General features: G+C 53.6%; 1 protein-coding gene across 1 annotated transcript; it reads left to right on the top strand.

Moving 5' to 3' along the window:
* Positions 1 to 474: 474 nt before the first annotated feature.
* On the top strand, positions 475 to 25,789 carry RIPK4 (receptor interacting serine/threonine kinase 4). The gene is made up of 8 exons (XM_058523143.1): positions 475 to 673; positions 11,166 to 11,457; positions 15,646 to 15,794; positions 17,343 to 17,392; positions 20,087 to 20,245; positions 21,096 to 21,199; positions 22,354 to 22,615; positions 23,825 to 25,789. The coding sequence occupies exons 1-8, from the start codon at positions 492 to 494 to the stop codon at positions 24,982 to 24,984; spliced, it is 2,358 nt and encodes a 785-aa protein (XP_058379126.1). The 5' UTR covers positions 475 to 491; the 3' UTR covers positions 24,985 to 25,789.

Below are 25,789 nucleotides of genomic sequence, written 5' to 3'. Positions count from 1 at the left end.
ACCTACACAGGTGGTAACACTGTGTAGAACTTAATACTCACACACAGCAAATGAGAACAAGTAACATTGGGGAAATCTGAATAAGATCAGTGGATTGAATCTAAGTCAGTATCCTGGTTGTGATGGCAGACTTTATTTTTTTTGCAAAGTTTTGCAAAGTGATAGCACTGGGGAAAAGCGGGCAGAGTGAATTATTACAACTGCATGTGACTCTACAATGATCTACACACGCACACTCTTACTCGTACACGCGCACACACGAATACCCGCAGGCCAGCAGCTGCGCGCGCCGCCCGGCCCTGCGCACGCTCTGCGCCCCCCGGTGGAGCGCGGCGACCCCAGGCGTCCCGCGGTCGGTCCGCGGGGACCGGCGCCCAGGGGGCGGGGCCGGTGGGGGCGGGGCGCGCGGCGGAAGTGACGTCGGCGGGCGGGGCGCGCACCTGGGCACCTGGGCGGCCGCGGCGGCGCGGAGCGGCGAGCAGACGCGCGCGATGGAGGGCGAGAGCGGGAGCCCATGGGCTCTCGGGCTGCTGCGCACCTTCGACGCCGGCGAGTTCGCGGGCTGGGAGAAAGTCGGCTCGGGCGGCTTCGGGCAGGTGTACAAGGTGCGCCACGTCCACTGGAAGACGTGGCTCGCCATCAAGTGCTCGCCCAGCCTGCACGTCGACGACAGGTCAGCGGCCCGGGCGGGGGCGCCGCGGCGCTGGGCGGGCGGCCGGGAGGGCCTCGCGGCGGCGGGCCGGGGTCGGGGTGCTTGGATTCCGGGGTTCTCCTTCTCTCCACCTGAGTCGTCTCCGGAGCAGCCTCCGGGCGGGCGGGGCCGTGAGCCCCCGGCGGAGTGAGCGCGGCTTGCCCGGCCGCAGGGACGCGGGGGGCGGGTTGGAGAGCCGCGGTCCCCGGGGTGCGGCTCCTGGGGGGCACCTCGGGGGGCCCGCGTTTGCCCAAGACGCTGTAGAGTGCCCGGGGGTGCCGCCTGGCTTCCCATGAGGCCCCGGATTTTCAGGGTCGCGAGCTCGCCTTGCGCGCTGGACCCGCGGCTCCCGGAGGCGCGTCCGGCCCGTCGGGGACCTACCTGGGCGCTGCGGTCTGCGCTCGGCTTAGAGAAATTGCCGTGTGGGGATCTGGGCTTTGTGAGTGAGTTAGACTCCGTTCAACTTACTTAGTAATTTACGTTGGAACACAAATTGGTGTAAGACGGTAATTATTTCGGTCGGAAGCGCTGGCTTGGTTTGGCCGGGCTTGCTCGGCGCCCGGGCACTTGCGCGTCGGCTCTGCGGGGTTCGGGCCTGGCCGTGGGATCGGGCAGGCGGCCCGGGGGTCTTGTCGGCCCAGCACTTCCTCGCCACACGCTCCCGTTTTAGCTGACTTAATTTCGGGGCCGAGCCTCTGGGGAGGGACCTTGCGTTAACCTGATTTGTGGCCGTGCCATAGCGCCCTCCTGCACCCCGGTTTCCCCGTCCAAAAGTCTGGACAGATCCCGCCTGTCCCCCCGTCACGGGGGGGCTCAAGTTAATGAAGATGATTGGAAAGGACGCAGAGCCGCCCCAGTTAAATTCGGTGGCTCGATTGTGGTCTGTGCATAATTTGAGGAGTAGAGGGCAGACGAGGGTCTCGAGAAGCAGCTCCTTTTTTTTTTTTTTTTGGAATTCACCATATGCAGTGGCTTTTTAATAGTTTATATGTGAGCTTCAGTGGAGCACATTGAAATTACTTATCGTGTGGTGAATTTGCATTCTGCATAGAAGTTATGTTGTGTTTGTATTCTGTATAGAAATCCCTCTTGTACAGTCAGCTGCAGACACACGGACTCAGAACAGCAGCTCCTTTTAAACCCTGCAGGGCCTTTGCTCTCTCAGAGACCTGATTTCTAATCCTCAGCATCTTAAGTGATGGGGCCTCCAGACCCCAGCTTTTCACCCGGAGGATGGTGGGGATGCTCGTCTCCCGGGTAGCTGTGTGCATCCCCGGGAGTAAGGTATACAGAAGGATTGCAGAGTGTGCTGCCACAGCAAGCCACACGGATAGGCCCCTGGGGAGAAGAAACCCAAGCACACTGGCTGCCTTTGTGTTTTTGTGTCCTGGCCTAGGGGATTATATAGTAGAGCTATTGGTGGCTTTTTGCTGTAAGCTTCAAACCGGTGTTTCTTGGAAACTTCAGTGGAGTGGTGACAAGTGTCTTAAAAATATCACTAACTCAAAGGTGAGCTGCTTGTGAAGCTGTGCAAACCCTTCCTAGCCTCGCTGTGCCTTGGATCGTGGGAACGTCTCAGGCCGGGAGGGGCGCTGTGGTTATTTTGATGGAATCCAACCCGCTTGGAATACCAGCCAGTGGTTAGATCTTGCAAGGCAAGACCGTTGCCCTAGGGGTATCTTTATACTCTGGGGACATTTGTCTGCTGGAGTCTTCTGGTCCAAGTGAGTTTTATTCATCAGGGGAAGTTTTTAACACCAATTTCTTGTGTTGGGAAGAGCAAAGTAAACAAGCCCGGGCCCAGGCTGACTCATCGTCAGCCTGCATCCTTAGAAGCTGTTATTTCCAGCGCACAGGCCCTTGTTTCCTGGGTGGCCCAGTTGAAGGCAGGGTTTCTCCACTTGAGGTGGTTCACTTCGGATATTGCATAGCCTGGTTGAAAAGTGTTTTGTCCTTTAACTGGAAGCCTTTCCTGCCCTGCCCGAACTAGGCAGGTGGTGGCATGTACTGGGTGGCTAGGTCCTGGTCACCATCACCCAACAGGAAGCCATCCACCTCCTGCACTTTGTCGGGCTGGGTAGGGCGGGCTGGAGTTCTGCATTGGCAGCGGTGGGTGATTTCTTGGAGAAGATGGTCAAACCCCGGCTCTTTGTAAAGAAAACTCCTCTAGGTTAATTACTGACTGTATTCAGTGTGAGGTTCTCGGCAGGAATTTGTGTCACTCGCGTTGCAGTGCAGGAGGAACTGCTCGCATTGCAGGGTTGCATCCAGACTGTGAAATAGTTGTTGTGCTGCCAGTCCTGCCAGATTCTGGCAGTTTGGCTTCAGTGTGCTTTCAATGAGCTGCCTCCCACCCCTACCCCGCTATTTGCAAGATGTTCCCTGGAGTGGGGACTAGGATTTCGTGGGGCTTCTGGGTGCAGCCCCCAGCTCTGTACCCCTCCCTGCTAAGCCTTGAAGGACGGCACCTCTCACCTGTGCCACGAGGGCCTGGGCTTTTTCTTTCCAGGGCACTTGGAGTCGTTTGTGGGCCCCTCCACTTGTTACTTAGGGACCCACTGCAGGTACAGGTTTGGGCCAGGCTGATTTTCATTGGCTGCTTGTCTCTCCAGGCAGGCTGGGGTCTCTGGGCCCCCTCCTGCTGCCCTTCCCCCAGCTTTTATGCCCCGCCCTGGCCGCAGCAGGGCCTGATCCCCAGCACCTGCCCTGGGCTCCGCGGAGCAGCAGGCTGCCCCAGACAGTGTGAGCATGTACTTAAGTGTGGAAAGGTCAGGGACTGCTCAGCCCCAGACACCCCTCGAGGTCCCTGGGGGCAGAGAAACGCCTGCCAAGGGGGCTTCCAAGGGGACCTTTGGGAAGTGCACAAGTGATGCCCCATTGATCTGCATTTCTCACTCCTTAGGGGCATGTCTGGTGGCTTGGAGGAGACTTGTGGCCTCCCTGGGCAGCCCTCATTAGGGGGTCATGGTGCTAGGGTAGAGTTTGGGAATAGGGCGTTACCATTTAGGTGAGAACAAGTGACCCCAAAGCTCCATCCCTCCGTTCCCTCGGGCTCAGTGGAAGGCTGGATAACTGAGCGCCTGGCCTGGGCTCCGGCCCCAGCAGCTCAAGAGAGATGGGCACCGGCTGGTCGGGACGAGCCTGAGCAAACCCCGGGTTTGTAAGTACAAGCTGACGATCAGACAAGCCCGTTTCTTGTTAGTTTTAAAAATAGCAGTGTGGGAACCCCTCGGAGGCTCCCTGGGAACGTAATTGGATTGGTGCGCGGCAGGCAGGTGGTGCTGAAGGCTCAGCTCACAGAGGGCTAAGCTGTGTCCCTGCCGCCTCTCCCAGAGGTGGCCCCACTCTCTCCCTCTGGGGGCCCTTCCTTATGAGCTTTCACTGCGCCCGTCTTTTCCCCTCCCCACAGTTGGCTGCTTCTCCACCTTCCTAGACCACGTCCCAGGGCCCATTCTTGCCCCTTTTCGGAGGTAAATGCTTCCAGAAAGGGAAACCTCAGCTTCGCTCGCCCTCGTACGGTCTTTGGAATTTCTGACTGAGTTGGGAGGAAAACCCCGTAGCTTCTCCAGAAAGTGCCCCTTAGAAAGGATCAATCTGATGGTATTTCTGGCATTTCTCCCTACCCCAATGCCCTCCCTGGGATGGAGAAATATGCTTTGGCCAGCCCTAAATGAGAAAAAAAATTGAATAATTTAAGTGCTATTGAGATAGTGTCTTTAACAAATGGAACTCCATCTTGGTCCTGTTAATGCCCAGATATTTTCCATCTAGGAAGAGGGGCTCCTGGGGGTGGGGCACCTTCTCCTTTCCTGCTGGGAAACAGAATTAGCAACTTTTCCCCAGACCGCAAAGGAGGAGATGTTCCTGAAATGATTAACGAAGAGAAATATGACGCCGGTCCTACTGAATTATGCCTAATTGTAGAGACGCTTTTATCACGTCACCATTTTTAGGTTGTTTTAATTAAGACTGATGTCAGTGGATTCGGGTGGCCCTGAACTTCCCTCCTAACAGTAAAGGATGGAATGTGATGATGGTGCCACCGGGACCAGGACCTGGCACCGTGAAGTTCATGCGCTCTCCGGCCCCCACCCGGCCCCTGGGCCCTGGGACTAGTTGAAAATCTCTCCAGGTCCTAAAACAATAATAGTAATCATAGTAATAGATCTACAGTTCCTTTTGTGTTGTCATCAACATAAACCAGAAACACTGCTTCGAGGAAAAGTGTATTTTTAAGAATAATTGCCATTGACAAAGAAACAGTTGGTGGTTTCTTTCTGTGTGAGGAGCACTTTTCAGTCTTTTCCAGCGGCTCCGGAAGAGGGCCCGGTTCAGGCTGATTGAATTGCAGATGCCACCGAGGATATCCGATAGGGGAAGGGCTGGAGCTGCCCAAAGCCAGTGGTGGCCACTGGGGCATCCTGGGGTGGGAAGGGGGCACCTTCCAGCAGGGTACCCCAGGAGCAATTGAAGAAGGGCCGGAGGGTGGAGTCGGTTGGATTTGAGCTCAGTGGTTACTGAAATATAAACAGGATGAACTTTTTTTTGTGCCGACCCTTCTGAACACGACGTTTAGGGTGTTTGGGGGTCCTGGCCAACCCTATTCCCCAGGCCTGTGGGAAGTGGCTCACCTCCGTGTCCCCTTGAACCTCCCGCATGCCATTCCAGGACCCCCTTCCTCGCCCCAGGGAGGCTCGAGACGGGCGGGGTCCTCTCTGCTCCAAGGCATTCTGATTGAGCTGTCAGGAAGAAGGTAATTTTGTTCCTGGAAATGATGACTGGTTTTCCAGGATAGCTGGTTTTCCTCGATGAACTGTCCTGAGCTGTATGGTCAGTTGTGCAAAGCCTGCCTGGCGTGTGTTCCAGAGAAGGTCTGGGGCTCTCTTAGAACGTTCCAGCTGTGATCAGCTCTCAGGAGCAGACCAGCACCAGGGGCCCTTTTGTTTTTCTAACTAAGGTAAATGGGGTCTGTTCAGTGGAAGGGCCTCGGGCGGGGGAGAGAGCAGCGAATTGCCGGCCTCCATGCGATGAGGAGAGAGTGATCTGCTCCCAGCGAGGGTGTGAAGAGTCACTAATGAGCTCAGCTATCCGAAGTCATCCGGGTTTTATGTATTAAGCCCTTTGGGCTAATGGAAGAAAACACTTTATTTGCAGTGTGGCTCAGAGCTTCCACTTAATGAGATATTCAGCCTTATTGTAATTGACTTTGTCCTCAAAATACGGATTTGTTATCAATCAGGTTCCGTGTTAAAAGTCTCATTCTCCAGATGTCTCCTTAAAGTGGAAAATGACCCTTGTTAAAGGCCAGCCTGTAAACATCTGAACTGTTGGGTCCTCCAAACCTGCAGACTGGAGGGGAGCCTCCTCTCACTGCTTCCCACTGGAAGTGGTCTCTGTACCTCCTGCAGTAGGTAGGACACGTGCCAGTGCCATGCGGGTACAGTGTCCCTCGAAGGACACACACTGTAGGGGAGGGGTGGCAAGGTGGCCACTTTAAAAGAAAATAAAAGCAGGATGAACAGACAAGTCACAAAACTGATTCTTTACAGGAAACAGAAGCAGCAGCTGGAACTGAGTCCCAATTGCAACAGCTGGGCAGTGAGTGAGTGTTGCTAGAAGGGGTGGTTGTCCACACCAGCATAGTGAAAGTAACCACCCAGGTCTTCCCAAGGGGAGAGAGATGGCCCAGGGGTGTCGTGTTCTCTCTCCTTCTTAAGTGACCAGCTTGGTTTTAAAGGATGCTTGATGTTGGCATCCAGCGCTTTGGTCTTCCAGATGCCTCCAGACTGGGCACAGGGTTGAGGTCTGCCTCCCTGTGGTCCTGGAGCCTGGCCAAGTGCCCAGGCTGCGGGGAGGGGCTGGCCAACCTGGATCAGCTACCAGAACCTGTCGCTACAGAGTTTCCACCGGAGGGAGGGAGCAGCTCTTCAGCCTGGCCCAGGGACCCCCACAGGCCAGCGTGGCACTTTTGAGGACATCTTGCTTTCCATTAATTGGCCATTTAACCAGATACTAAGAAAGCAAGCCGTGCTAAACTCTGGTTTGTTTTACTGTAATGTCGTGATCTGCTCCTGATTCTTGTTTCCCTTGTTTCTAAGGCCAGTGGGATTGTCTGTTCTTGGGCCTGTTCAAAACCAAACTCTTGACCCCCACCCAGTTAACTCTTGTTGGAGATCCAGGGTCATCCTCGCTACCTCTCACTCCTCCACATCTAGTCAGTCACTGAGTCTTAATGATTCTCCCTGGAATATGTGCCCTGCATCTGCTGGCTTCCTTCCTCTGCTCTTCAGCCAGCCAGGGCTGCAGGACCACCCCGAGGGCATCGTGCTCAACGCAGGCAGAGCTTGGGTGCTGCAGCTTCCGTAAACCGTGTAATCTGAGGCTCCTCCCTGCCGGCCAGCCTTCCTCCTGGAGAAATGTTTCTGTAACTGTAAGGGAAGCCTGGGAGCATGTTGTAGTCTCAAAGAGGAGATCAAATCAATAAGAGACAGACTCGTTTTGTTGGTAGTTTCAGACTCTCCAGCAGCCTAGGAAGTGGGAGCATGTGCAGGTGTGTGGGGGCTGTGGGCAAGTGCTCCGGAAGAGCCCTTGCAGTGGGAACAGAACGAACAGAGCCTACTTGGGTTAGGGGCAGGGCTGCTTGTGCTGGAATCTGTGTTCTGGGGGAGTCCCTGAGGCCACCCCAGCCTGCTGCCTGCATGGCAGTGTGTGGACACCAGAGCTGCTCCGTTCTCAGCTTGAATAGGGCATGTCTGGGCGTGTGGTTCTGGACTTTTCCTCTGTGAGCTTATTAGGAAGCAGGTTCCTCAGCACCCACCGGGAACCCATCCTCCAAAAGAAACAGATTAGTTTTTTTTTAATTGGATAAATTTGACAAGTAACATTGTGTAAATTTAAGGTGCACATCGTGTTACTTTGTTACGTTTGTATATTGTAATATGGTTGCCATTGTGACAATATTTATCACATTACATACTTTACAATATTATTGTCTATGTTCAGTAAGCTGTACATTAAATCTCTATGGTCGTTTTAGTTTGTGTTACAAGTTTGTCCCCTTAAACACCACCAGTCTTATCCCCCCAACCCTAACCCCTGGTGACCACTGTTTTACTGTCTTTTTTTTACCATGTTTGATTTTTTTTTTTTTTACTTTCCACATATAAGTGATATCATACAGTACTTATCTTTGTCTGACATCTCATTTAGCATAATGCCCTCAAGGTCCGTCCATGTTGTCACAAATGGCAGGTTGGCCCCCTTTCCCGTGGCTGAGTAATATTCCATTGTCTATACAGCACAGCTTTTTTATCCATTCATCTGTTGATGGGCATTTGAGTTGTTTCCATATCTTGGCTGTTGTGAATAATGCTTCAGTAAACGTGGGGGTGTGTATATCTCATCGAATTCCTTTTTTCATTTCCTATGGGTATATTCCCAGAAGTGGAATTGCTGGATGGTATGGTAGGTCTGTTTGTAATTTTTTGAGGAACCTCAGATTGCTTTCCATAGCGGTTGAACCAATTTATATTCACACCCACAGTGTATAAGGGTTCCCTCTTCACCACATCCTCGCCAACATTTATCTCTTGTCTTTTTGATGATACCCATTCTAATAGGTGTGAGGTGATATCTCGCTGTGGTTTTGATTTTTTTTTTTTTTTTGAGGGAGATCAGCCCTGAGCTAACATCCGTGCTAATCCTCCTCTTTTTGCTGAGGAAGACTGGCTCTGAGCTAACATCTGTTGCCAATCCTCCTCCTTTTTTTTTCCTTCCCGAAAGCCCCAGTAGATAGTCGTATGTCATAGCTGCACATCCTTCTAGTTGCTGTATGTGGGATGCGGCCTCAGCATGGCCAGAGAAGCGGTGCATCGGTGCGCACCCGGGATCCGAACCCGGGCCGCCAGCAGCGGAGCGCGCACACTGAACGGCTAAGCCATGGGGCTGGCCCTGCCTTTCCATTTTGTTCTTTGTTTCTTTTTTTTTTTTTTTTTAAAGATTTTATTTATTTTTTTTCCCCCAAAGCACCAGTAGATAGTTGTATGTTGCAGTTGCACGTCCCTCTAGTTGCTGCATGTGGGATGTGGCCTCAGCATGGCCGGAGAAGCGGTGCGTCGGTGCGCGCCCGGGATCCGAACCCGGGCTGCCAGTAGCGGAGCACGCGCACTCAACCGCCAAGCCACGGGGCCGGCCCTGCCTTTCCATTTTGTTCTTTGTTTCTTTTGCTGTGCAGAAGCTTTTGAGTTTGATGTAGTCCCATTTGTTGATTTTTGCTTTTGTTTTTTGTGCTTTTGGCGTCACGTCAAAAATACCTTTGCTAAGACCGGTATCAGTGAGCTTCTTCCCTATGTCTTCTAGGAGTTTTATGATATCAGGTCTAATGTTTAAGTCTTTGATCCATTTTGAGTTAGGTTTCGTGAGCGGTGTGAGATAGGGGTCCGATTGCATTGTTCTGCAGGTGTTTCTCCGTTTTTCCAGCGCCAGTTGTTGAAGAGACTATCCTTTCTCCATTGGGTGTTCTTGGCTACCTTGTCGAATATTAGTTGATCATAGAGACAGATTGAAATTAAAGTAAATGCTGGGAGTACTTGCGTGGGCGATTCCAGACTGTCGCGGTTTATTTTAAATTTGGCTGAATTGCATTAGCTCGGTCTGTACCAGAGGTTCCCAGACTTGGTACTGTTGGCGTTTGGGGCGGGATAATTCTTTGCTTTGGTGGCTGTCTTATGCATTATAGGATGTTGAGCAGCATCCCAGGCCTCTAGCCGCTATCTACCAGTCATGGCCTCCAGCTGTGACAACCAAAATGTCTCCAGACAGTGCCCGATGTCCCCTGGGGGCAGAGTTACCTCTACCTAAGAATCACTGTTCTACACCCTGGGACACTACTGTGCAGCCCCTTGGCCTGTGCTTGTGTAGGGCTCGGCTCCCAACTGCAGGGTTGGACTGGCAGGCAGAGGGGCTCAGATCCTGGCCAAGCCCCCTGGGGCCCGGGAATCTGCATTTCAGCCAGTTCCGGGTGTTTTCTACTGTGCCCGTCTTTGGGAACTGCTGACCTAGATTGTACATGTCAAGTCCTGTCCTCTGGGATCAGCCTTCTTTCCTGAATGCACTCTGGGACTTTTGACCCATAATGCTAACACAGACCGTGACACGGGATCCTGGTTTTGCAAATCCACAGGCTGCGCAAGGAAGTGACCTTAGACCAGGGTTGGCAAACTTTCTGTGAAGGGCTAGAGGATAAATATTTCAGGGTCTGTAGGCCATAGGGTCTGTGCTCCAACTGCTTTTCCCCTCCTTGAGTGGGAAAGCAGCCACAGCCTGTGTGGACGTGAGTCTCTTTTCCAGTCGAAGTTTCTTTACAGAAACAGGAGGCGGGCTGTGGACAATGGCAGTTTCTCAAAAGGTTAAACAGAACTACCACATGGCCCAGCAATTGTACTCTTAGGTATATATATTCCAAAGAATTGAAAGCAGGGACTTGAACAGATACTCGTACACCTGTGTGTACAAATGTACAGCATTAGTCACAATAGCCAAAAGGTAGAAACAACCCAAGTGTCCATCAGCAGATGAATGGATAAACAAAATGTGGTATATCCATACAATGGAATATTATGCAGCCATGAAAAGGAATGAAATTTTGATATATGCCACAGCATGGGTGAACCTTAAACACATCATGCTAAGGCACATTCATAGAGACAGAAAATAGAAGAGAGGTTACAAGGGGCTGGGAGGAAGGCGTGATTGTTGAAAGAGTACAGAGTTTTTGTTGGAGGTGATGAAAAAGTGTTGAGTGTAGGTAGTGGTGGTGGTTGCACGACATTGTGAATGGTCATAATGCTTTTGACACTTACGAATGGTTCAAATGAGAAATAGTATATTACATGTATTTTGCTACAATAAAAAAATGGTTTAAAAAAAATGTGTCTCTCGGGCAGTAGTCTGCAGACCCCAGCTTTAGACTAATGTTCCATTAATTTAAATATGGAGTTGACTTCAGGAACAATTGGGCCAGCTAGAGTGTTGGGCTTAACAAAGAAGGTGAGTTGGGTTCTTCGGATGAATAATTTGTTCCGACTTTTAGGCAAACCTACACTTCTCTTCCCTCAACCCAAAAGAAGGGGTTGTCAGCGTGAACCTCCTCCCTCTGAGGCCCCTGAGCTTGCACCGGCCCAGTGCTACCTATGGGTTTTCAGATAATCATTAGAGTTTCTCTCCTCCTCCCTAATGATAACCCCACGATGCATAGATGTGTTGGAATAGCTTTGAGACTGAAGACTTTAGAAGGCCCAGAATTTGATTATGTGACATTAAAGTGAGCTCTGTGTGTATGTGCACTTGCACATAAGTGTGTGTGCATTTTAGTCATTTTCTCAGCCGTGTGGAGCTGGTTGTCCCGTGGCCACAGTGCTCTGTGTTGGTGGCCAGGTGACCGCTGCGTGTTCCTCATGTCTTTGAACTTTTCCAGGGAGCGCATGGAGCTTCTGGAAGAAGCCAAGAAGATGGAGATGGCCAAGTTTCGTTATATTCTGCCCGTGTATGGCATCTGCCAGGACCCCGTCGGCCTGGTCATGGAGTACATGGAGACGGGCTCCCTGGAGAAGCTGCTGGCCTCCGAACCGCTGCCGTGGGATCTGCGCTTCCGCATCATCCATGAGACCGCGGTGGGCATGAACTTCCTGCACTGCATGGCCCCACCACTCCTCCACCTGGACCTCAAGCCAGCAAACATCCTGCTGGACGCCCACTACCATGTCAAGGTGGGCACTTGGACGGCGCCCCGTGCGAGGACCGGGCAGCCGGAGTGGGTGGGCAGAGGAATGTGGTGTTGAAGGATAGAACTTTAAGGTCGTTTGAGGGTGCAGGAGGAGAAGGTTCCTCTTGCGAGAAGAGCTTGAAGCAGAGGCCTCTCTCAGCACAAGAACCCCAGGAATCCCCAGTCTTGTGGTTGGTATAAACACCACAAAATGTGCAGCTGGAAAATGGACCCTTATGAACACTCCCAGGTGTGGCCACCTGGAATTGGCAGTTATTGATGTTGCCAGGTAGTATTTCTTTGAATATGTCTCTCCTTTGGAAGGCCTTCTTGTTAGGGTTGTCCTGTCGTCCACACTGTGGGGGACACATGGCATGGGTTTTTCCCGTGTCGTGGTGTTCACACGCTCAGGAGGCCCAGGGTTCTTTGCTGGCCCACGGGATTCAGTGCCTTGGCCTTTTCCCTTCCGCTCAGGAAAGCACATCGGCCCAGCTGTGGGTCATCGAGCAGAGGTTAGAACTGGGTCTGTGGCTCCAGAGTCATCTGACCCACTGCCATATATGAGATGCTCACAAATGTCGCAAACGTCATGTGGCACATGGTGTCACATGAGGGTGCAGAGGGTAGCAGGTGGTAGGTGTCCAGGCAGCCCCTTGGGGTGGGGGTGTTGCTGGATGGGAGTGGGTCTTCAGAGAAGGACCAGGCTTTCCTGCCCTCAGGCATGGGGGTGCAGGCAGGAGAAGAGCCTTTAGGCCAAGAAAAGTCATGGGAAATTCTGGGTTTTTGCGGGGGGGAAGCAGAAGGCATAGTTGGCTTAAGATGGAGGGTGAGTGAAGGCCTTGCCCTCGTCTTGAAGGATGCTGAACTGCTGTTCGGAATGTGCTTTTCTTAGGAGGCCGCGGTTGGATGCTCACCAGGTCCTCGGACAGGTGTGTCTGCAGCCACGTCCCTTTCGTGTCTCTCCAGAGGCACAGACGGTCGTTGACCTGGCTGGGATTTTATCCCAGTTCATTCCCTTTCGCTCTCCCTGCCGCGCTCCTCACGGGTCATGTGTCATGTTTGTGGGGGGGATATGGGTCCCTGAGAGGACCACAGTGACATCTTGTCAGTGTCCTTGGGAGCACGGCCGCCTCCCTGCTCTGTCACCCAGCGGGTACAGATAATCCCTCTCTGTCGTTGTGAGGGGTCGTGACGAGAAGGTGCCTGTTAGCTCAGTGCCTGCCTGGGGAAGAGCTGAGTGAGGGTTGGTGCCATTGGTATTGGAATTTTGGGGGCCGGTAGATAGTCGTCTTTTCCACGCTGGGGATGTTGGCCTTCATCTGGGGATCGTCCCTGGTGCTGGGTCCACAGTAGGCGCTTAATACTTGCTCAGTGAGGAAATGGGTGCTGTTCTCTGTCTGACACACGGGTGGCTTGGGGTCCTTGTCAGTCATTTCTGCATTGGCTCTTGAGGCTCCTCAGCTGGAATACTTTTCTCCTCTCCTTATAAACACCTGACTTGGCATGCCTGGTGCGTTGGAGCAGTTTTAGTAAATGGAGGAGGATTCCTTAGGGAGCCGAGCTGCCCCTTCGTAAGGAGCCTAGGAGGCTGAGAAGGGTATGGAGCAAAGCCTGCGTGGACCAGTCTCTGCAGACAGGAAGCAGAGTGATGACCGGGCAGAGGCAGACGCCGGCCGGGGAATGGCAGCTCTGTGTGACTCCCCTCTGAATCAGGCCAGGTCGTCACCACCGCACAGCCCTGAACAAACAGAATAAGTGTTTACATAACAAGCTTCTTCCTTCTCGGGAGTAGCTGATTGGGGTGGGGGTGGCGGGGGCCTTGTTGGAAGTTCCAGGTCAGGGGCAGCTCCGTGTTGATTCATTGGCCACCAGATTTCTGGGCGATTATTTGAGGCAATAAAACTTTAATCTGGATTCTTGAAATAAGTTCATAAGTTGTCGGTCCACCCCCTTCCCTTGTGCCCCTCAAGACTACCTTTCTGTCCATAGACAGGATGATTGGAACAGAAGATTCCACGGCAACCTCCTACTTTGCAAAGTGTATTAAAGATGCTTCATATTCCGTTGGTACTTGATATGAGTATTAAATATATGAAATATCAATATTAAGATATTAATTTGCATGTAGTGGTAGTAAACCCATTTCAAGTTGAAAAGGAAATAAGTTGACTTAAAATCTCAGGCTACTCCTGGCCCTGTTTGCCTAGACCAGACTATGTTCAGAGGGATGCCGAGGGTCCTGTTCTCCTGTGGTGTGAAACAGCCTTTGTCTCTAGGGCAGCACAGCCCTGACTGTGGCCCTCGTTAGTCTCATCCAGCTGGACCCAGCAGGTGGCGGGCCCATGTCTTGGGGGCACCTGTGAGCACTGAACTGTGGGCAGTACTGAGGTGCACGCTAACTGGGAAAGTGCATTGGTAAATTATAGGGCGTTTGCTGTTCCCAGGGATTGCGCAGTGTCCTGCTGAGGAAGCACGGGGCGGACGAGGCAGGCCCTGGGCAGGACAGGTGAGAAAGTGTGGGACACAAATCCTGCAGGGCAGAGGGTCAGTGGCTGTCAAGAGAATTCTGATTTCTGAGTTTGCATTTTGATGCCAGAGCTGTTACGTAGAATGTATGTAGAATTACGCAGAATTATTTTCTTTTACCAAATATATTTTGAAGTGGCTGGCTGTATCTGAAAATGGCAGAAATGAAGAGAAAAGGCTGCCGACAAGGGGGGGCGGTACTGGGTACCAGGATCCCTGCTTCCCCATCCATCTTCATTTCTGAATTTAAAATGTTCAAGTGGCTGAGGGTTCTGAGCTGAAGCTTTCCTGCCCGTCAACTTCATTTGAGATTCCCCAGCCTCGAGCTGCTTTATGCATCTGCAGGCTCAGGGTGATGTGTTTATTCTGGGGAGCTGGCGCTGTTCCTTCCAGAGGGAGGAGTTTCTTGAAGGCCAGAAAACGGACAGCTGCCAGGGGCCCGGAAATGTCCAGGCTGGCCTCACTCACATGGACCCACACCCGTCAGAAATGGAAGGCTGGGTCCAGTCCGGCAGGCTGTCTTTCCATCACCTCCCCGCACATGTGGTCAGAGAACTTTTGAAGGACTGAGTCTCCAGTCATAAGTTCTCCCCACATTCAGTGGTGGTGACCCCGGGCCGTTGGCTCACCTGTGGGCACTGAGAGCCCAGAATTAAGGGCCTGACTCAGCCACATTTCCTATCACTCCAGAGATGTGTTTGAGGAGGAGCCCTGGAGTTAATTAGAAGGCTTAAAAAGTCCATAAGCCTCACAGGAGAATAAAAAAGGGCCGTTTTCCACGTGGATCCTGAGTCCCTTAATGCCAGTGAGCGTGGCCCAATCCCATAGCGAGTGCTTCAGCAGCTCCCTGGGGGGGTCTGATTCACACCAGGGGGTGCGGAGCTGGGGGGAAGGCTGGCACCCCACAGGGCGCCTGGGATGGCTTACTTCCCCCATCATGGGTTTTCCACGAGTTTTCAGGACACCTTTGCCCAGAGGAGCCGAGGAGGCGGAGGAGTGGGTCTGAGCAGCTGGGCCCAGGTGCTCCTCGGGCGGTGGGCCTGCAGATGGAGGGGGTGTGTGTTTGGTGAAGGAGCCAGCCAATGCCTGTGGATCCCAAAACGTTGCAAGTGGAGCACGAGGTTGTGCGGCATGCGTTTTGCTTGCTTTGAAGGGCTTCTGAGGATGCATTTCCCTGTAGGGAGCCTGCTGCCACTTGCCTGCCTCCCCAGCTGGGGCAGTTGCATAACTGCGCTGCCCTGGCACCCGGCTTCTCACGTGTCATCTGAAAACTCTAAAGGTTGCTTTTTCCCTTTGTGCCGACTTAGGCTGTCAACCACCACGGCAGACATAATGCCTGGCAGAAGTAGGATTATGTTTCTTCTTGAGTTCTCTCCCTCTAGCGAATTCCTTCCTGAGAGCGTAATCTTTTCCCCATCCAGCAAGCTCCTGATGGCTCAGACTGGGTTCTTCCTAAGCTGGCTGTGCCTGCCCGCCCGGGGGAGCACAGGGGATGGCTCTCAGGTGCTGATTCCTGACTGTGCCTGTACAGCGGTGTGGGGACTGCACCATCCGACATTGCAGAGGGGAGATGTTAATAAAGTGTCTAAAATAGCGGCTTACGGTGCGTCGCTCAGCAAGGCGCCCGCAAAGCCGGCTGAGCCTCCTTCTGACCACTGTGTTACAGATTTCCGATTTTGGGTTGGCCAAGTGCAATGGGCTGTCCCACTCGCACGACCTCAGCATGGATGGCCTCTTTGGCACCATTGCCTACCTCCCTCCAGAGCGCATCCGAGAGAAGAGCCGGCTCTTTGACACCAAGCACGATGTGTACAGGTGGGTGACAGATGTGCTGCCCCCGGGCCCCTGGGTGCCAGGCCCCACGGGGGCTTGTGCCTCGATTCTTCATGCTCTGAACGGCGGTTCTCCCAGAGGCTCCTTGGTGCCATCTGATTTGGGGTTCAGTCCAGACGAAAGGGTTTGGGGTTTTGAGCCAGTGGGGACAGGCCACCCCAGGTAGATAACAGACAGTTGTCTCCTGTGGGTGCTGCTGCCCGAGGGTGCAGAATGTGAATGGTTGGTGCCAGTTAGAGCCAGGTAAGTAACCAGACTGGCTGCTCCCGCACTGTAAAAGCTCTGGTGTTTTTATGAAACGTGGGCTTTGTAGCTTGTCTGCTGAGAACCTGCTGCTTTCAGTGTGTCTATATGCACGTGGATTCGGGCTCTCCAAAATCTAGTCCCCTCTGGGCCAGCAGCTTATACTTCCTACTGTCGCTTACCTTTGACAGAGGAGTACAGACACGCTAGGGACTGTTCACAGACCAGCGTCAGTGGGATTTATGTCCTGGAGAATAATCCGCGAGTCATCTGGTGCCTTCCTTTTCCAAATTGTAAAGGTCTTAATCACTCCGAATCCTTGGAGAAGAAAAGAGGGAGGGAGTGGGCGGGCGGGGCCTGAGCCCCTCATTGTGGTTCTCGTCTACACATGGTGACTGTGACCCTGAGCACTGGAACTCTGCTTCCTTGTCATCGCAGAGTCCCAGCAGACTGGTTTGACAGTAACCATTGTGCGTGTGCTTAGCTGAAGGCTTTGAGCTGTACGTCTGCTGGCGAATGACACTTCGGGTGCCAGTCACAGCTTGTCGAGTTTGGGGACAATAAGATTCTCTATTTATTTTAGAGTTGAGAGTTTCAACTTTTGAACTCACAGATTTCAATTTTCAGTGGAGAGTTCTTGCGTCTCTATAGGCAGCCAATGTCAACTCCGCACAGGGTGGTAGCTCAACGTGTGCACTCCTGGTTTTGTTTTTTCAAAAAATTTGTCAGATTGAGCTCTTTTTTGATGTATCTACAGTAATTTTATATTTTGCGTATATATATGTGTGTGTGATTTCCAACAACCAAAAAAGGGTTTTGGGAAGTTCGGCTGGATTGCCTCCTCGTTTTTCCATGCACTCTCTTCAACAACCCTCTGATGAAATCTCCCTGAGCAGGTTGCTCGCAACGCCCAGAGCTGGAGTCAGCATTTTGAGGCCCTGTGCTTGCGAGAAGATGGTGATGAATTCAGCAGACATGGGCATTCTCCGCTCAAGCTGATGGCCCAGTCACAGTGGCATTCCTTCCGGGGGATCCCTCGTGCTGTTGGAACTTACAGCTCAGCTGGCAGGGTTTTGTCTCTTGTTTAGGATTTCAGCTGTCAACATAGTGTGACCCATAATAAGAGTGTTTCCCACTGAAAAACTTCATGAAAATATTTTGGTGTTATCTCTCTCTCTCTCGAAGACTCTAGAGTGGTTTTCTTCAAGCTTGTGGCTGAGCGTGAGAGCCTTTGACTGTATGCGAGGGTCCGGCTCGTAGATGCTAACATGCCCCATTTCCTTCCAGCTTCGCCATCGTGATGTGGGGCGTGCTTACCCAGAAGAAGCCGTTTGCAGGTGAGTGGCCTTGGCTGTGGGGGGTGGTAGTCCAGCTCTCCTGGAGCAGCGGAGGACTCTCTCTGTTTAGCTGGTGCTCCCCCGGTGGGGGCTGCTCTGTCCTGCCCAGGAGGTCTGCATGGAGACCCATGCCCACCTCCTAGTGGGTTTTTCTAGGTGCTGTCAAAGCGCTCTTGTGGTGTGGTTCCCATACAGGAAAAGGCACAGATCTGCAGGGGTCTGTTCAGTGGATTTTTTTTAGGTGCCAGCTAATTCTTGTGTGTGTGTGATACAGTACACATCACATAAAATTTATCATTTTAGCCATTTAAAGTGCACAATTCAGCAGCTTTAAGTACAGTCAGTGTTGTACAGTCATCACCACTATCTAGTTCCAGAACATTCTCATCACCCCCAGAAGGAAACCCCACGCCCATTAAGCAGTCACTCCCTCTTCCACCACCTGTAGCTCCTGACAACACTAATCTGCTTTTTGTCTCTGTGGATTTGCCCATTGTGATTATTTCCAGCTAGTTCTTTTTTTGTTTTGTTTTGTTTTTTTATTTTTCATTTTTATTTTTTTTTGTGAGGAAGATCAGCCCTGAGCTAACATCCATGCTAATCCTCCTCTTTTTGCTGAGGAAGACCGGCTCTGAGCTAACATCTATTGCCAATCCTCCTCCTTTTTTTTTTTTCCCCCAAAGCCCCAGTAGATAGTTGTATGTCATAGTTGCACATCCTTCTAGTTGCTGTATGTGGGACATGGCCTCAGCATGGCCGGAGAAGCGGTGCATCGGTGCGCGTCCAGATCCGAACCCGGGCCGCCAGTAGTGGAGCGCGCACACTTAACTGCTAAGCCACAGGGCCGGCCCAGCTAGTGCTTTCTTTATTTTTAATTTTCTAACATTTAATTGTGGTAAAATACACATAACATAAAATTTACCATTGTCACCATTTTTAAATGTACAGTTGTGTGAAGTACATTCACATGGTTGGGCACCCAGTCTCCAGAATCGCTGAGTGGATTTTGACACAAATGGGTGCACACAGGTCACCACCACCCGGCTTGAGCCCTGTTGCATTTCCTTCCCCCCTTCCGGGCAACCACTATTCTGATTTCTGTCCTCAAAGTTTTAGTACCTTGACTTGGCTTATTGTAAAAGTCAACTACTTTTTCGCTTCATTGGAGAAAGTCTCTTTTCCTCTACAGGCATATCGGGGCTACTCACGATATTTTGTGGTTTAGCCAAAAATATCAAAAAATGCGGATCAGAGTCAATGCCTGGCCCCCAGGTCTGGGTGTCCCTTGCTGGTTGAGGTGCAGGCCAGGAGCTGGTGTAGGGTTGTGTCTATACTGTCTGTGTACCCATTCCCTGTCTCCCTAACTACCCCTCCTCCATGGAGGTCTGTGGTCGGCATTCTTTTTCGTGTAGCAGCGTGGCAGCCTGACATGAAATCGTTTGACGGATGCAACACCCAACGTCAGGTTCGTGATATAAACGCCGAGAGCCAAGGCCCCTCGTGCTTTATTGCTTGGTAGATAGGGGAGTTCAAGGTCCAGGAGCAAAAGGCTTCTCGTGAACTTTTTCTGTTCGTATTTGGCAGCGGAAAACCTTCCAGGTGTTGAATTTACTTTCATTTTATTGAGAGGGCGTGTTGGTTTTTGGAAGTCTGTTATCATGGAAATAATGTGTAGATACCCAAGATAGTTATTGCACAAGATTTAACGGGAAAGTGAAACAAAACATGAGAATACAATCCTGGCAGCTGTCGGAGACTTGAGGCCAATTTTCCACACCTGCTGCTCTGCGTCTGCTGCCTCCAGAGGTCCCCTGCGTGGGCGTGCTGGGAACTGTAGGTGGGAGTGGGAGGGCTGCTGGGAACAAGGAGCTTGGATCCCGCTTGATGGACTGTGTGGTTTTAGGCTGAGCAGAGAAGAAATCTGGCCCACTGAGGGTCACCTTGGACCCTCAGTCTGTGACCAAGATGATGATGATGGTGCTGGTGGTGCTGGTGCTCGTGGTGCTGGTGTTGGTGGTGGTGGTGGTGGTGGTGGTGATGAAGAAGAAGAAGAAGAAGAATCCATGCATGCTTGTGATGGAGGTTGGAAAGGAGGACAGGTGGGGCCCCACATTATGAATTGTGGGGAGCAAAGGCCCCCATTTGCACACCTCAAGGAGGGTCCTGGCCACTGTCGCTGTGACTGCAGAGGCCAGCCGGGGGCCTGTGCTTTGGGATAGGAATCGGAATCCAGGAAGATTTGTTGGTCATTGCAGGGAGATTTGGGTCCACTTGGGGCCTGGATGATGTGACTCCACGATTTCTAAGTGTTGCCTCCTTCTGGCAGGGATGGCCCACTTTGGAACGTGTCTCATCAGATATTTTTCTCCTTTGAACTCAGTTTTCCTTTGAGTTCGATGCCCAGAGAGATCTGCTCTATGATATAATGTGCTGATTTCATTTGGTAGATCAGAGGTAGTTTCTAAAACCTGTAAGATAGAGAACAGACGTGCCCAGAGGGAGAAGGATTAAAGAAAGCTCTGTGCTTTGCGGGAGAAGTCAGGTGTCTCCCGGTGGTGGTGACGGTGTGTGGGCGGTACAGGGGATGCTCCTCGAACGCTTCCCTCGGCGCTCTCCGTGTCCTTTCCTCCTGGAGATAAGAAGTCGGCCTCAGCCCCATGGAGCTGCCCTGATGTGTGTGCCTTTCCTTTGCAGACGAGAAGAACATCCTGCATATTATGGTTAAAGTGGTGAAGGGCCACCGCCCGGAGCTGCCGCCCGTCTGCAGATCCAGGCCACGCGCCTGCAGGAACCTCATGCGCCTCATGCAGAGGTGCTGGCACGGGGATCCGCGTGAACGACCCACCTTCCAAGGTGAGCGCCCCTCCGGGGGGGTCCCAGTCTCGGGGCTCCCTGGAACATTGCTGCTTGATTGTTCTGCTGGTGTCACAGGGGACAGAGTTGATAACCAAGATGGGGTTGGGGAGCGGGCCGGGATGGAGAAGGCTGTGCAGAGACAGCGGCGCCAAGGTGAGCCCTGCATGGACAGGTTGGCATCTGCCTGTGGCCCTCCAGCACTCAGCACTGGGATGGGGCGGCTGGACCTGCGTGGTCAACTCCAGCCGTCCACCCCTGGGTCTGGGCCAGCGGAGCCCATACTTGGTTGGGGTTCAGATACAGCGATGCATCTTTTAGGTACTGGTGTGACCGCTGGCCTGAGGCTTTCTTGGCGCTTCTCTTGGGGGTCTTGTCCCCATGGAACGGATGTGTCGTTTGGTTAGGAAAGTGATCCTGGTGAAACTGAAGATGCTCACTGCGTTTAACACACACGAGGAAACAGCATGAATGAGATGGGCGCCTTACGTGCTGGGTGCTAGCAGCCTGGCCGTCTGAGGGACTTGCTCAGTTGGGTCTGGCAGACGGGGCTCCCCCGAGGACTGCTTCTTTGGGAAACTGGAACACTATGGCTCCTGCTTGAGTCTGGCAGGACCTTGCAGATGGTTGCTGGTGGAGGCCCCGATTGGCCCGTGCTGAGGCCCCGGAGGATTGCCTGTGCGTTCAGCCGGGGGCCAGTAGTGTGGGAGTCACAGTGCCGAGCGAGTCCTCCGAGTCGTGGACACTGCGGGGTGTTGCGTCTTCTGTCCCTGAGCTTGCACGTTTCAGTAGAGCATATGCAGAAATCATTTTCTGAGTGACGTGCCCTTTTTTGTTTTCTCCTCCAAAGAAATTACTTCTGAAACCGAGGACCTGTGTGAAAAACCTGACGAGGAGGTGAAAGAGACAACTCAGGATCTGGACGTGAAAAACCCACCGGAGCCCAGGATCGAGGTAATGGGATCTGTCCGCAGGCGTCATTTTTGCTGCATTGGCCTCAGGGGTTGAGTTTTCCAGACCCCAGTCCTCTCCATTCTGCAAACTCCCCTGCCGGCCTAGACCCCTTGTCCCCTCTTCTGTGGCTTGGACGTGCCGTCTGAGCTCCATCCTGTGCCAGGCAGCCACGTGCTTGCTGCTTTGGTGAGCCAGTCACGGGAGTCCTGCGCTCAGTGGCAGGAGGGCAGGTCCCTTGGCCAGCCTTGGTGTCCCAGATTCATTTCCTGCCCGACTGCGTCCATCCCCACCCTGTCTGTGGTTGTGAATGAACAGTGTGGACCCAGCCTTGACTTTAAAAAGCCGTCATTTGGCTGCTCTTTGAGGCAGGGGAAGGGGAGGACCCTGCAGGGCCCAGTTCGGGGAAGGAGTCTGGGTTCTGAGGGTCTGGGGGTCTTTGCACTCATGGCCTGGCACTTTTTAACTGCTCATAAATGATTTGTTCCATGAGTGCCACACTGGTTAGTAAGATACGATAAGAAACTCCAAATGCTGGGTCTAACTCAGTGTCTTTAAGGTAATGAGACTCGTAAAGTGAAGGCTGATAAGCCAACTTCATAACGTGTGATCTGGTCCTGGGCGTTTATCCCAGGCTATCCGTGTAAGGCTGGGAGATAAGTAAACCTGGATGGTGTACCCGCTGTCGGAACATAAAGGGGTGTGTGTGTGAGGTCGGGGAGCAAAGGTGCCTGGGGCAGGCAACCTGGGTCGTTGGGGACCCAGCTCCTTCCTTTGTTTCTTACGGTGCCAGCCTGTTCCGGGCAGACACCGCCAGCCCTCAGGTTTCATGCTTGGGCAGCATCTTCACATTCTGCCTTCCGTCCAGATGACGCTGTGTGCCCTGCCGCTGGGCAGATGGGGCCTGGGCAGCACGGTGCTGGACTTTCTGTTTTTATCAAGTCCACCTTGTCATCCAATGTCGTTCCCATTGGTGGACCCCCTGCAGCATCTTCGGGCTCCCTGGTGCTGTGCGTACGGTAACAGGAGTTGAATTCCCTGTACGGCGTACTGGGGCCCCACACGTTCCCCTTCCTTCCTCGCGTCCGCCTCCTTCCCCCGCCTCCCTGCTGTGTCGTGGACGGAGCCTCATCCACGGCCACTGCTCGTCTTCACAGGCGCCCGTGCCCACGCCCCTCAAGCGAGCCTCCGCCCCGACCTTCGATGACGACTACAGCCTCTCCGAGCTCTTGTCTCAGCTGGACTCGGGCATCTCTCAGACCCTCGAGGGCCCGGAAGAGCTCAGCCGCAGCTCCTCCGAGTCCAAGCTTCCCTCGGCCGGCAGCGGCAAGCGGCTCTCGGGCGTGTCTTCCGTGGACTCTGCCTTTTCCTCCAGGGGGTCGCTGTCTTTGTCCTTCGAGCGGGAACCCTCGACGGGTGGTGAGCGAGGACCCTGCACCTTGGGAAGGAATGAATTCCATTGTGGGGCTCGGGGGCGGGCAGGGTGTATGGTGTCCGTTGAGCGTCTGCAGAGGATCTGGCGTCCCATGTCTTGACCTGAGAGTAATTCTTTGTTTTCTCCATCTCTTTGCTAATTGGTGTCAGTGGCATAGCTAATGCCCTGAGCACAAATCCAGAGATGCATGGTGGCCGAGCAGCTCCGTGGGGTGTCTCTTAAGTGTAAGGGGAATGGGCCACGCACCTGGCTGTGCAGGAGGGTCTTACCTGTGCCAACACTGGGGGCAGGGTCCAACCTCAGGTCTGCAGATTGAAAACCCCAAGTTGCATCAAGTGAGCCCAGTGGATGAATGGAGCCCTGCACCCTGGATTTCTAATCCTATCTTCTTATGTTAATTTTGATGGGTTTTCTTTTTAGGATGTGCTGTCTTCCCTTTCCCTGCCCCAGGTGCTGGTCCTTGGGTGTGGGGGCTGGTGCTTACGGTACCTCCTTGCTGCCGCCTTTGAGGATAAGATGTGGTCCTGTCCTGCCTCTCAGGGTGCCCACAGGGAAAATACAGATGCTCACACTCAGGGCCGCAGTGCAGGGGTGGCCGGGTGCCAGAGGGTTGTGGAAAGGGTGCAGACCCCAGGAGGAGGGGAGGTTTGTTTTTTCTGGGGAATCTGGGAATTCCTCCAGGAAGGGGGGACTTTTCCTGGATGCTGTGGGCCTCCTGGGATTTTTAGAGTGGAAAATTTGGGCTGAAAGAGGGCATTTCGGGTTGAAGCAACACCTTAAAAGGCCCTGGAGGGATGTCCCTGGGGTGGGAGCTCCCAGCTCTCAGGGGGACTAGGGCTCGTGCCTGGTCTGTGCTCTCCCTCCTCCTTACTTCCCTCCCTTCCTGTTGGCAGTTACTGCCATTTCTGAACCAGCAGGGCCCCGAGTTTTACACTCTTCATCTAATCACAACCCCACAGGATGGCTAGAATGATTTTTATTTTGCACATTGACAAAAGAGCACCTTGGAGACATTAATTGACCTGCCCAAGCTCTCCCCACTAGATCTAAGATAAATCAGCATGGACAGCACAGTCTTTAGCAGTTTCAGGTAAAAAGTGTCCTGGAGGCCGTGGGGAGGTGTGGGCCATGTTAGGACACCAGCCAGGCCCAGGAGAAGCCTGGTCTGACCCCTGCGTCTGCTCTCCCCGCAGATCTCGGCGCGACAGACGTCCAGAAGAAGAAGCTCGTGGACGCCGTCGTGAATGGGGACACCAGCAGGCTGATGAAGATCCTGCAGCCCCAGGATGTCGACCTGGTTTTGGAGGGCGGCGCCAGCCTGCTGCACCTGGCTGTGGAGGCCGGGCAGGAGGAGTGTGTGAAGTGGCTTCTCCTGAATAACGCCAACCCGAACCTGACCAACAGGAGGGGCTCGACCCCCCTGCACGTGGCTGTGGAGAAGAGGGTGCGGGGCATCGTGGAGCTCCTGCTGTCCCGGAAGATCAGCGTCAACGCCACGGATGAGGACCAGTGGACGGCCCTCCACTTTGCAGCCCAGAACGGGGACGAGTGCAGCACGCGGCTGCTCCTGGAGAAGAATGCCTCCATCAACGAGGTGGACTTTGAGGGCCGGACGCCCATGCACGTGGCCTGCCAGCACGGGCAGGAGAGCATCGTGCGCATCCTGCTGCGCCGAGGTGTCGACGCAGGCCTGCAGGGGAAGGACGCCTGGGTGCCACTGCACTACGCCGCCTGGCAGGGCCACCTGCCCATCGTCAAGCTGCTGGCGAAGCAGCCGGGGGTGAGCGTGAACGCCCAGACGCTGGACGGGAGGACGCCGCTGCACCTGGCCGCCCAGCGGGGGCACTACCGCGTGGCCCGCATCCTCATTGACCTGCGCTCCGACGTCAACGTCGGCAACCTGCTGGCGCAGACGCCCCTGCATGTCGCCGCAGAGACGGGCCACACGAGCACTGCCAGGCTGCTCCTGCATCGGGGCGCCAGCAGGGAGGCGGTGACCGCAGAGGGCTGCACCGCCCTTCACCTGGCTTCCCGGAATGGGCACCTGGCGACCGTCAAGCTGCTCGTGGAGGAGAAGGCCGACGTGCTGGCCCGGGGGCCCCGGAACCAGACGGCGCTGCACCTGGCCGCCGCCAGCGGCCACGCAGAGGTAGTGGAGGAGTTGGTCACTGCCGATGTGCTCAACCTGGCCGACGAGCAGGGGCTCAGCGCGCTGCACCTGGCCGCCCAGGGCAGGCACACCAAGACAGTGGAGATGCTGCTTAAACACGGGGCCCACGTCAACCTGCAGAGCCTCAAGTTCCAGGGCGGGCACAGCCCGACCGCCACGCTCCTCCGGCGAAACAAGACCTAGCCTGCTGCCCTCGGAGACCGGGACCCGTGCGGGGTTCTTGTGTCATCCGTGTGTTTCGCTGCGGGGACGGAATGACGCCACACTGGTTGGCTTCGCTCGCCATGTCGGTGGCCTGGCAGAACACTGACCAAGCGGGCCGTCAAGAGGCAGGTGGCGGCTGACTCGTGCTTCGTGCCGGGCATCTGCGTGGGCGTGTTACCCTCTGAGTGAAGTCGGTTAGAATGTGCTTGACGCATCCGCCCATCAGGGCGCCCGGTGTCAGAGGGACGATGGGTCAGACTCATTTCGTTGGGCTCCTCGCTCCTCATGTTGGCCTCTCAGTGACAGAGCCGTGGGCAAGGTGGGTCTGCCTTGTCCTGAGCCGAGCCCCCATGATTGCTCGGAGCAGCCGCCGGGGAAGCCGTGCGGGACAAGCTGTCCTTTATCTTCGTGTGCGGTGGCAGGCAACGCAGCCTGTTTCAGAAAGTTTAGTGGGATTCTTGTTTTCATAGAATATCTCTACTAGGTGGACACCATATCAGCTGTTGCTTTATACCTGTTAAAAATGTTCCTGTCATTGGATAGTCTAGTCTGTGAGGAATGAGTGTAAAGTAATAAGGTTGGTTTTTGAAACAAAAACAGTAATCTTACCAGCTCTTATATATCCAAATTCGGCCTTCAGTCAGTCCGCATGGGTGCCACACACGTAGCCCGACCGTGCTTCTTGCTCTCGGTCATTTCTTATGGCATAAAAAGTATTTTGAACGCTAGAGCCAAGAACCTCCGTTTTGGACTAAAAACAGTGTTACCAAGGTGGATGAACTGC

This window comes from Diceros bicornis, chromosome 27 (assembly GCF_020826845.1).
Source record: "Diceros bicornis minor isolate mBicDic1 chromosome 27, mDicBic1.mat.cur, whole genome shotgun sequence".
NCBI classification, from domain to species: domain Eukaryota; kingdom Metazoa; phylum Chordata; class Mammalia; order Perissodactyla; family Rhinocerotidae; genus Diceros; species Diceros bicornis.
This window is presented reverse-complemented; position numbering and strand designations above follow the sequence as displayed.